We start from the raw sequence: 12,268 nt of genomic DNA on the forward strand, positions 1-12,268 counted from the left end.
ATGAACACTTCATTGGGCAAAGCTGTGCCATGGAGCAGCTAATAAAGGACTGGAAGTATTCGATGAAGAGGAAACAACGAATACAGGCTCTAGTACTATAGTTTGATATCAAACAAACAAACATTTATAACAATACACAGGCTGCTGTGGCGTGCTGCAAATATGCACTGGGCATCAGCTTCCTGTCCCAAAATTCTGCCATCAAACCAGTTCTGCTTGTGTTACCTTATACTAGTGGGGCTGTGGCAAAAATAATTCCAAGGCAAGAGAAGTTCAGAACCAAAGCTGCCCACCCCAACCCAAAAAGGTTTGCCTTTGTCATCTATTTGTTTAGCATTTTATCTTCTTAAAAGAAACAGCATCTCTGAAGCATCATACTTTAGAAAGGCCTCTAAATCACTGCTGAAGAACTCAATACTGAATCAAAACCTCCTGCTTTCCTGTTCAGTCAAATAGTTATTTAACCCTGACAGAAACAACATCTCTTTAGAAGCCGCCTTTAGCAAGCATCGCAGTTTACCTACTGTGAAATTCCAAAGCAAAGTGAAAAACTTGGATTTCAGTTTTTTTGGAATCTGAAAAATAGTTTGAGGTGCTCGTTTCATATTTTTGTTCCCTGAGTTTCTGCCACTAAACCGAGAGAACAGAGTTGTTCCAGCCTGAGGGAGCAGAGAGCTGCCAAAACAAGAAGAAATCAAGTAGAGCAACTTGATTTCTTCAATTTGAGCAGATACTTCACCAAATGTAGAAAATTCATATTCACTTTGTTTCACGCTCCTCTGCAACAAAATGAAAAAAACCATTTTGAAGATCTGGGTGAAGGACTTTAGATTCAGAAGTTTTCACATGAAGCCCATTTTCAATTAGCTTTATTAATTGTTTTCATGACATGGCAAATACATTCCTGCTTACAACAAATGTGAAAGCTTCTTCACCACCACAAACTTTGCTGCTTTTAATTTCATGCTGCAATTAGATACATAGGAATCAATTTCTCATGGGGAGTCCCATCCATTTCAGAAGTTACTTACACACGTCCTCCAAGTACCAGCATATTCCAAATGGAAGAGACAGAACTAGACAAGATGGTTGTGGCAGATAAAGCAGAAAAGAGAGCCGGTGATTAACTAATTGCAAGTTTTTAAGAGGTCACTCTGTGTGTTTGACACGGGACAAAAAAGACCCTTAGAAATTCATTCTAATTTAAAATTAAAACAATCAAGTCCTACTTCAGCAGGGCAGAAACCTGACTGCCTGCACAAGCCTGAATATTAATTAAAGTGACTGCTGAAAGGGCAAAATAGCTAACAGGATTATTCGGACTAGGTGGAATTTAACCAATTGATGGATTAGTTCCGACTTTGCCACCTGCTAGACAATTATCTGCAGAGTATCCCAATCAATGCTAGAAACATAAGTCGATGCTGGCAGAACCTACTGAAACCACAGCTGCAACTAAAGGCAGATCACAAAGGACAATAGTTTGTTTACACCTATCATTCTAATTTTAAAAATCTACAAATGTTGTGCAAACCAGCTACCTGTCTTTCCCCTCTGGGTTCACAAGCAGAAGCTCTGAAGTGCAGGAAATCTGGGACTTGGCCACTTCCCATCAGCAGAGTTTGAGCAAGAATTGGGGAGGTGGAAAGAGACGGGGGTGAAATCCTGAAAATAATAGAAGTTTCTCCCTTGACCTTTAATGGTGCCACACCTCATTCTAGACCCCTGCTCAAACATCACCCTTCAGAGCATTTGCTGCAGCTGGTTTTTATTTACACCAGAGCTGAAAAAGGAATTCTTCCTCATTAAAAAAGTTAGAAAGCAACTCTATTAGTGTCAAGTCCCTGGTAACTTCGATCCTCATCTGAGTAGCATTCAGCGTATAACTGGAAGCTTTCCAAGTAGCTTCTTTCCAGGAGCAAAATGAGGCCAAACAAAATGCTATAATATCCACATGTTGCTACATTTCCATCTATACATTGATTGGGTAGTCACTACATGGAATAACTTTTTTCTCTTAGCTACAGTTTGAAAGGAGAAGAATGTCTCAATACAGCAGCACTGCTATAATAAGGTAATCATTGGGTGAATAACGTAAAATAAAAACCAGTGGCAAACGCCACCCACTATGAACAGAATAACAAAAGGTACGTGGCAAAGCAGAGTCAAACTTTAGAAGTCTCATACAGAAAAGAGACGATCACTAAACTGAGCCGTTGGCCGTGATTTCAACCCTTGGCAGCCCCGCCTTACGGAGTGATAAACCACAGATTTACCTTTGTCACAGTTTACAGGAGCTGATGTCTTTGGCATTATGTGTACCCTGAAGCCGTATAGTCTTGTGTTCAGACCTGAAATAAGTCCCAAGAGTGGCAGGGTCAAGGTACCAGTATCTCCCCCAAAGAACAGGCTGTTTGAAGGATTTTATGTGATGGGGGGACAGAGTGATATTTTCCGATTACGGCCTGTCAGGACACTAAGTGGCTCTAAGGAGGTGTTCAGCTTAAAATATAAATCCAGGTGTGGATTTCAGTTCAATGGCTAATCAGGAAAAAAATAAATATATATACTCTAACTTTGTATCTGCTTAACTGCACTGTATTATCAAGGACACCTGGGCTTGTGAGCTTCACTGCATAAAAATACTACAGCAGGAAACAATGGCTAGTGGGGTTTGTTTTATAGAAGGGTCGACCAACAGATGTATCGTATTAAAATACATTAAGAAAAACACCCATAGTTCAGACATCGACCTAGAAACGCTCTCTCCACACTCAGGCTCAACACTGCACACCAAGCAATGGTATCAGCCTCCTGTGAGTTACAAATCCCTGAGGTTTAGTGGGTTCAGAGGTGTCAGGAGTGCTACTCAGGAAAAAAGGCTACAACAAACAAATGGGATCCGCAGTTAGGACACAATCCAGAGAACTTCCTCCGGCACAAGCTGAATTTTAAGTGCACGTGGCAGTACTCTGATCCGAAAATTTTGTATATGGAGGTTACGTTCTTCCCCACCTGGGAATAGCTTCTGTGAAAAGAAACCATCAGGTAATGTGAGATAGAAAAGAATCCGAATAGCTAACATGAAGGGCATGAAGGGCACAGGACGAGACTCTCTTTAACAACAACAAAAGCCCCACAAACAGAGAAGGAAAACCAGAGTGATGCATTTCTGGTGATGTGTCATGACCTCCATAGACTTCCTCCTTCAGAGGAGTCAAAGACTAATCCTAGTTGGATTTTCAAACTGCCACAGAAAATTGAGGAACACAATCATTTAAAAAAGACAGGTACATAGTGATGGGCAGCCTACAGTCACTCCCTGCTCTACAGACAATTTTACGGTTAATAGTTTTTGTTAAGATCTGTATCAATGCTAGACTAATAAAGATACAGTTGCCTTGGTTATTTGGCCAACTGCCAGACAACTTCTGATGGGAATATTTCTAAAGATCTACAAGATACAGCATTAGTAAGTTTTGTGGCTCAAGAGATCTAATTTACTCAGAATGGGGGAACTGGAGTAACCCTACTTCTTGTCCACTATTTGCTTCTCACCACAGAGGTTCCTGGAGCTTGGATCTTGAGTGTGAGAAAACTGAATCCCCAACAGCATCGTGACTTCCTTAAAAACACAGTATTATTTCTTTTAACAGCCTGTTCTAGAAAAAAGGTTTGTCAAACTACGGCACTCATTCTTTGGTTACAAGGAATAACTGCTCAAGGCCCAAAACAGAGGGGAAAAACAATAATCTCTATTGTTACTTATTTTTTCGTTTCCTGCAGATAACAGGGTTTTTTGTAGTAGTGATACATTCTATAATGCTCTCAGCCTTACAGCATTTAGACACCATCTAATATATTCAGAAATAGATCATATACCACATGAAAAAGGAGGAAACCTCTTCACTTTTTTTTGCCAATAGATTAATAGCCTGAACAAAAAAGAGACCAAAGAGAGAGTTTCCTAGAGCACACATCTGTTACCAGTTCACAAGCCTGTTCTTGGGTAAAAGCTTGATGAAACAGATTAGTGTTGCATCATGCTTCAAAAGTGTTAACATTCAAGCTCAGGAGAATTGAGGTACTAACCACTTATCATGTCTCTTTAATTATTATTTCCAGTTCAAGTCAGCTGCACTGCAAATTAATTATCTTCAGATACCAGTTTCTGTTGAACTGTCCTTGGTAACACACAGAGTGTGGTACTTGTCAGCACAGAGTTGCTCCACAAATGCTGGTTTCACAGGACCCTCTCATAGGTACAGCACGTTAATCAAAAGTCCTCACAAAGGAACCCAAGAGGTCACAAATGCACCTGAGGAAGAGTTCTTTGGGAGCCCGTGTCACCAACATAACCAAATCCATCACACGCAACCTCGCGAGCAGCGCAGACATCTGTTAAGAACGACAATACGTTTTCCTAAGTCTTATAAAACGATAGCTACCTTTCATCTTTCAATAAGGGAAGGGTCAGTCCCAGATTAAGCAATGTCAGCTGTGCACTGGACCAGGTAGCGGATGGAGGCATTTTCAGCTAAACAAGTTAAATGCAAACACGTTGCCATGTAATAGTTACTCAGAAACGCAGACACAGGTATCGTATCCTGTTTTAGTGCATCCATAAGTATTGAGAATTGGAAGGCAACACAAGCAGTAGACCAATGATGCACATTATGGATTCACTTTATTTTTTTGATCCATCTGGATCGCAGTTCCTTTGAACGCAACCTTTCAGTGTCTCAAGCTGCAAACTGTTTCACAGATAACCATAAGCACTTGGGAAACCCTTCTTCTTTTTCCAGTTGTGTGTTTTGAGAAAAAGCCTATGCTAGCCTCAAAAGTCAGAGGAACCCCAGGAAACCTGCTCAGCACTTTGACACTTCATCTCTATTTATCCAGGGTACAGAGGACAGAAGACAACAGCCCAAGGCTGACTTGGAGAACACGCTGCCTCTTCTCTAGGAGGTTTCCAGAGTAACTTTAGGTGCAGGGGTTGTCTCCATGCCAGCGCACACGGCAGTAATAAACTGTTCACTTTACAAAATATTGTTGCAAGGCAAGATGTACGCTTAATAAACCATTTATGCCAGATTATTTTGTTAAACTCCTTGGATTTTTACATCGCTAAGACTTTCAATTCACTTCTCTCCCTGTGTTCCTCTCCTTTTGGCTTCCTTTGGCTGTATGTATTGTATTTTGCTCATCTCTGTGGAAGAGCGCTTCTCAGGGCTAGCCTCTATATTATTGCGATGGCCTTCAAGATACTCTCTGCCTTCCTTTGTTTTCTTATAAACTGCTCCACAAAGAGCTGAGAGATCTTAAAGTGTCTCTTAAAACATGACACTAGAATTCTGGTTAGGCTTGCCAAGATTCCTGTGTTAACAACCCTGTTTTATTCAGATAGGTACAGATTTTTCCATGCCCCCACCCCTTACACACTCTATTTATTTAGTTCTTTTATGCAGATTCCTGCACCTTTCACAATGGATTGTGACTCACTTCAAACCCTCTTTCATTTTCCTTCCCCCTCTCCACACCACGGCTGACAATATTTACTCAGTTTCTTTAGAACCTCTAAAGAGCATGAATTCGAATGTTTGAAGTTGGATCATTTTTGATTAATTAAATATATATTATGGTGGTGCCAGCAGCGTGACTATAATTAAAGCTGTATCGGATTATTTTTTTAATCAAAAGCTCTGATTTTCAACTGTTCGCTCCCTTCTATATGCACTTGCTCCCTCCCTCTCTCGCTCCCTGTCTTTCCACTCCCCCCACCTGCGTTCGCTCCTGTACACACGCTCATCTGCCCATTATCCCTCACACCTGCACTCCCAATTGCTCACGTTCTGTGGCAAATCCTCCTCGCTTGGCAGGAGGGCAGGACGCAAAGGGCGTCCCTTCGAAAAGCAGCCGCACCAGCCGCAGCGCAACACTGGGAGGGCAAAGTTAAAAGCTGAATCCAGCCTATGGAGAAAGGCGTTCATCTGAAAACATGGGCTAACTCCCCCAGCCAAGGCAAGGTTGAGACACCTCAGCCCCTTAGAAAGACGTACTCACCACCAAACTGCCCCTCCTCAGGCATTAAGTCTGTATTTTGGTGAACTAAAAGCCACATGCAGGCTGCTTGAGGTGTCACAAACAGTAATACAAAACACTAAGACGTCCCATTCTAAAGTCTATGCCGTGGTGCTGCAGTGACAGCCCCGTCACTCAGAGCCTATTTCCTTTCTCAGAGTGCTCCAGATGAGTCCAACACAAAGCACTGAATGTGCAGCATTGCCCCCTACTCAAAGCTATTCCCTTCTCTCAACACTGCACAGTTTATCACAACGCACCACCGTGCTTCTGCAAAATCCAACCTAAAATCCATCAGGATTTTCTTTTTTTCCCAAGAAACACTGTTTTTTAGGGAGATAGAAAACATGTGGCTGATGAAAGCAAGCAGAAAATCCCTACCCATCCTTAGTATAATCCAAAGAGCTTCTGTAAGTGCATGCTGGAAACCTCGGCTCTCAAAACACAGCTGCGACCTTTCCATACATGAGGGAGCTCATGCAGCATCACAGCATAAAGCTTTGCTGTTGGGGGCTAGAGCTTCTCTCCGATGTCTCAGGTCACTAAAGGGACAGTATCGGTGTGAAACCAGGCCAATGGTAACAACTTGTAAAGTCACTTCTAATGCTACTGGTTTCCCAAACGCAGAGGAGCAATGCCTTCGCTGTCACATGCTTCTGTATTTTGAAAAACTTCCCCAAAATCTTTCTGATTAGCATGATAGCAAAGGAAGAGAAGTAGGTACACAAAGAGAATAGCACAGGCCTGAAGCTCACTGGTGTAGTGACTCCGTTTTCGGATGGGAGAACTTCATGGAATAAAAAGCCTCAACTGAAGAGTTACGCTGTCAATCTGCAACAACAGGGGCCCATATTTTTGGAAGAGATAACAACTAAATAATGACAAAACCCAGTAAGTACCTGTTTTCAAATAATCAGCATCTGTTTGGCATTGTACTTAACAGCTTGCCTGTCACTTTGTTATTCAAATACAAAAAGTACTTTAAATATAACCTTTCAAAACGTATAGGTGTCTGAATATTGCAGTTATGAATCTAAACATTCTGGGCCCACAGTACCAGATTATACTCTTCTACGATCTGAAAACCAGCTTAACTAAGCTTTTACAAATCACTCATTTCTGAGAGATGTAAGGCTTTATGTAAACATGCTTCTGTTGTCAGTTAATGAACAGAAGCAAGTAATTGTTCAGAAGATAAAGCAAAGCAACAGTAGGAGACACAAGACAGATATTCTAATAACACGTGCTAAATGAACATGCTTAAACATTCCTAGAAATTTGTTTCCTGACAATAACAGTTCTGCAGATATTATAGTCAAACACCCCTAAAAAAACAATAATACCTGCACAATCTCAGAAGTTTTAAAAAAAAAATGTGTTTTAAAAATAGGTATCATAAAAGCATAGGTAATGAACAAATCCAGATTTCCTAAAATTTAAAAATAGTTGCAAGAAGGTAATATTTTTCATTTATATTTTAAATATAAATATTTCCTATTTATTAAATATTTTCCCAATGAATACTTAACAAACATTGGCAATGTTTTGTTTAACAGCTTTTGGTCACTAATAAATACCTCTATCTTCTAGTAAATTCAAATGGAATTTGCAGATCTCACTTTCTTGTCTGAAAAACCCCAGTGAGACTTTGATCAAAATGTAAATGGCCAAAATGCACTGAAGCCACAGCAAAGGGAGGTGTCCAGTGCTGCTCAGCAGAGGAATTTGGGCTTCATCCCACAAAGTTCTTAAAACTGGGGTTCACAGGAGGCTGCCTGCGCAGTCTCTTGGATTTCAGAAATCACTCCTGTTGAGTGATTTCTCTCCCACCTCTCTTGATACTAACAGCATCCTGAAATGTTCATCTCTACACCTAAAACTTGGGAGTTAACAGAACACTTAAATAATTAGGTAATAATTTCCATTTCTATCATTTCTTATTGTCTTGGGGGAAAATGTGCCAGCTGCTTTATCTTTGCCTGAAGTACAGCTACATTTTCAACATGTGGCAGAGATACTGACAACAATAGGCAGGAGACTGCAAGTTTGTGTATATATACAAGTTACATAAATTGAAATTTACTTCAGTTACAAGTCGACTTGTTGAATGATCGAAGCTCCAGTAATGGAATTGATACGCAGGAGCTTATCTAAAGCTAGGTTACACCATATATCTGTGTGAATGAAAGAGAATCTGAGCACCCAGCCCTGTTATCCAAATGCAAATGTTCCTACAAACAGAAATTGATCTGTACATAAAAGTTATTAGTTTCTGCCAAGTTAGCTTCTTCAGTGGGTTTCCCAAAGGGTCAACGGGGTGACCTTGCAAAGGAGAGAAGAGGAAAGGGAAGCAAAAGGTGGAATGAGGAGAAAGAGAGGCAGTACCCTTGGCCCAGACGCTGTAAAGTTCTCCAACCTTTTACACGGCAGAGTAAGAGACAGAGAACGAGTGCAAACAATGTCTGGGTCGACTTCCTCAGCCCCACCTTACAGATTTTCACATTTACTTACAGTTTATCTCAAATCTCCCAAAACCTGGCTTGTATAAAATGTTGCTGTATGATTCTGCTCATATCCAAGACACTCAAATGCCCAGTGAAACCCACAAGATTAACAAAACACAGTAAACCTATTCACTGTTTTCCGTACAGGTTCAAAACGTATATATGCCCTTGCTACAATCACTGAATGAATGCAGTTAGATGTATGGGAGTTATCAAATATATATATATATATATATAATTTTTTTTCAAGAGAGTAACAGCAGCAGAAAAGACAAAAATCAAAAGAGCTCTTTACTCAGACAAAGCTGACTTCCTGAAGGCTAAATACCTACTTGCTGGCAAGCACAGTTTCAAAATCTAAAATCTACTTCATATCAGATGTTTCCTTTATTTACAACATTTCAGTACTGATGACTCATGTAATTTTGATATATAATTGTTTTCTTTAAATGTGAGCTCCCTGAAAAGTGATTACTTAGGAAGCCTAACCTTTATTAACGGAAATACTGATGCATGGCTCAGGATAGAAACGCTTGAAAATATAATCCAAGTGCAGAGCTCTCAAAATCTAGAGTGCAAACAGAAGCAGCTCACGAGAAAAAACGAGTTGTTATTTGATAGGGCTTCAGTCTATCAACAGAATGAAAGAGTTCATCAGCATTTACTAAGGCAAACATTGCCAGTCACAAGCCATCAGAGCAACCACCGGCCACTCCATAACGCAACCCAGTAACTCATTTTCCACTTTGGGAGTTTATAACTTTTCTAGAACATGGAAACAGTTTTTTCCAGCTGGAATGCTCCTTGCAATAGGTTATTTGAGAGGCATGTGCTAAATAGCAGCCAAACTTGCAGAAACCTCAACTAATACCATATTTTGCAGTGTTTCTTTTGTGAGTTCACGTATTTTTTTTAGGAGAAACACAGTGCTTCAAATTATGTCACTAGAAGGGCAACTAATCCTTCCCAGATCCAAGCATTACAGATAGCACACCGAAATGTGGCTGACAAAGCCCATTATCAGTTTAAAACCTCGCTTTTCAAGGGGAAACAGGTAAGACTGCATAGATAATTCTGAAGTGCTTCATAAATGCTGTTGAAAAGGTAAACCCATTTTATGGATGAAGTACAGATGTTAGCTAAGTAGTACATGAAAATTCAAAGACATCTTTTGTATAAGTACTGGGAATTGACATCAAGTCAGCTCAGCTGGTACGTTTTTGCCCAGTTGCAATGTCTTCATTTTACAAGATCCCTTTTTCTTGACTACTCACCTCTTGTGCAAACGACTCTGCTTTCTTCCGCAGGTTCTTTTCCAGTTCAAAGTTTACATGAAGCTCTTCATATTCCTCTACTGCCAGCACAGACACTGTTTATAAAACAAGATCAGAAGTAGAATGGATCAAAAGAAAACAAAAGTACTGCTTGATTTACCTTGTTATTCTCCAGTACCATGAATCTTTGAAGGAAAGCAGAACATAATTTCACATTTCCATATACAGTCTGCTTTGCAATATTTGTCGTCTTTGCTCTAAACCTCCCTATATACATGCACAACTACTGACCTTCTGAACAGAGTAATACCCCTCCCATCCAGTACCCACCCAAATCTCCAGTAACAGGCATCATGTAGCACAGATCATATTTTGCCTCTTTGGGTATAAGCAACCAAAGCCTCAAGAGAGCCTTGCTGAATATACTGAGTTATTCTGGAGGCACCTGTATCTGCCTACCTGGTCTGAGAGAGGTTTGATGTGTCCCTTTACAACAGAGATATAAAGGAGCCCCAAGAAGAAAGCAGCGCAACTTTGTGTTCCCTGTATTTAAGCTGTACTCACAAAAGCAAGGCTCATATGGGTGGCTAACGCTAAGCACGGGGCACGCTTCCCAAACCCATTCTGAACAGGTTTCAACCCAGGATCATCTGGAAGTGCTCAGGTATCATTTATTCTCAATGTGTCTCAGTGACCGCTTATCTTCATGAGTTTTAGCTCTTACTGGCTCAAGACCAGTTTGCAGGGCAATGACATGGGATTTCTAACACTGTTGTACACAAGTTTCTTGGTTTTTTTGGAGAAAGACTAAGAAAGACGTAAGATTAATTCACCAACTCTGATAGAAATGTATTGATTACACAGCTCCAAGACAGCGCCCCATTAACACAGAATACTGTACGTATTGAATAGATACTTTGGTAGCTCATTTCAAGCACACATAAAAATCTAGCTTTATGTTGCCAATGCATTAGGACCTTGCCTGGTATAACACCTCCTTCCAGGAGAACAGGCAGGTGCAAAACAATGGGTTATTCTTTTGAAACATTTTCAGGAGAAACACAGAAACGTTTCATCTGCCACACTACCCCATCAGAAGCTCCTTCAAGCCAATCTTTCTAATCAACCTATCTGAAGTCTGGTGTTTTAAGGGTCTGGCTTAAGCAATGCAGACACATGGAACAGGTAAAAGATGAACACTTGGTGGAAGCTTCCATGACATGCTGTCAGACCTGTTGTCTTCCACTTTAAGAAAACATGAAATGGCCCAGGAGACTTTCAACCAAACAACTTTTGAGAAGGCTAAATAAACAACAAGAGAAAAAGGCACAGAAACCAAGGCACTAAAATCTTTCCTCTCCCCTCTAAACTTGTTTTGGGTCACCTATTTCTCATGTGGAACCACTCACCTTCATTAAACAAAAGCTCTTCTGAGCTGTATCTCTTTTTTGACCTTCTGTGTCATGGTTTTACCCCTCATCTCTTTCCAAGAAAGGAAAGTCCCTGCGTTCCCTCCATAACTTGGAAATCTTGTTTACCTCATTCCCAGGACTCTCGCCTTTTCCTCATAACCCTCTGAACACACAAATTGCTCACAGGTCTTTAGATATTTAAAATTATTAGCTGTGTCCTGACTTACTGTTCTGTAACATACTCTTTGTACAACATAAAGCTCTGAAGCTTTTGCAAAGGATGTAGCAAACTGGCAGAGAACCTGCTGAGACCACATACCTCTATTACATTTCTCCAACAGTTTTTGCTGCTTATTAACTTCTGTTGTCAAAACAGCCTTTTCTTCTTTCAATTTATTTACCTAGAAAAGTATAAAGAACAAATGAAAATATGAATACTTTAGTTAGTGGCATAAGGCATATAGCACATACATAATGTAAGCAATATTTTGCTTTCAGTAATTCTGTTTCTGTTTGGCTTGATGTTAAGGTTTCCAGTGGCCTGGAAAGCATTTTTACCCCAACTTGCAGACCACACAACAGATGTAATAAAGGGTTATGAACTAATCCTCCCATGGCCTATTCGCATGGCACGTACCAGTCACAGCTGCAAATATCACATCTCTGGAACCTTTCAGGACGAGGAGCCATAGCACCTGGTTGAAAAGTTACTAGTCTGCCCTTGACTGTTTGCATTTTAACATAGTCAGGCTGCTGTTTCATTTTTTTTCCTGGGCTCTGTTTATTGTCCAAGAGCTGTCAGCTGTATCTTTCTGAATGCAAGTGTTGCACAGACAGGAAGAGCCACTAAGTCCTGATTTGCATCAGTACATGGCTTCACCAGCTTTCAAGCAGGAATGAAACTCTGCTGGCTCAAAAAGCCAATTTGCTGGTCTAATTAAGACAGGGCACTGCCAATGGCTAAACTCAAGGATATGCTCAATGAAGTAGCACCAGT

The 12,268-nt window shown here is 40.5% G+C and overlaps 1 protein-coding gene across 3 annotated transcripts in view; it reads right to left on the reverse strand.

Annotated features, from left to right (window-relative positions):
• SHTN1 (shootin 1) overlaps positions 1-12,268 on the reverse strand; it is a 64,553-nt gene that overhangs the window by 25,268 nt on the left and 27,017 nt on the right. For all 3 annotated transcript variants that reach the window (XM_082053008.1, XM_082053007.1, XM_082053009.1), the window contains 2 exons: positions 11,591-11,672; positions 9,860-9,954 (listed from right to left, as the gene is read on the reverse strand). In XM_082053008.1, coding sequence (XP_081909134.1) covers positions 9,860-9,954; positions 11,591-11,672 — 177 coding nt within the window. The remainder of the gene's footprint in view (positions 1-9,859; positions 9,955-11,590; positions 11,673-12,268) is intronic.

Source organism: Streptopelia decaocto (genome assembly GCF_964273445.1).
Source record: "Streptopelia decaocto genome assembly, chromosome: 5".
NCBI classification, from domain to species: Eukaryota; Metazoa; Chordata; class Aves; order Columbiformes; family Columbidae; genus Streptopelia; species Streptopelia decaocto.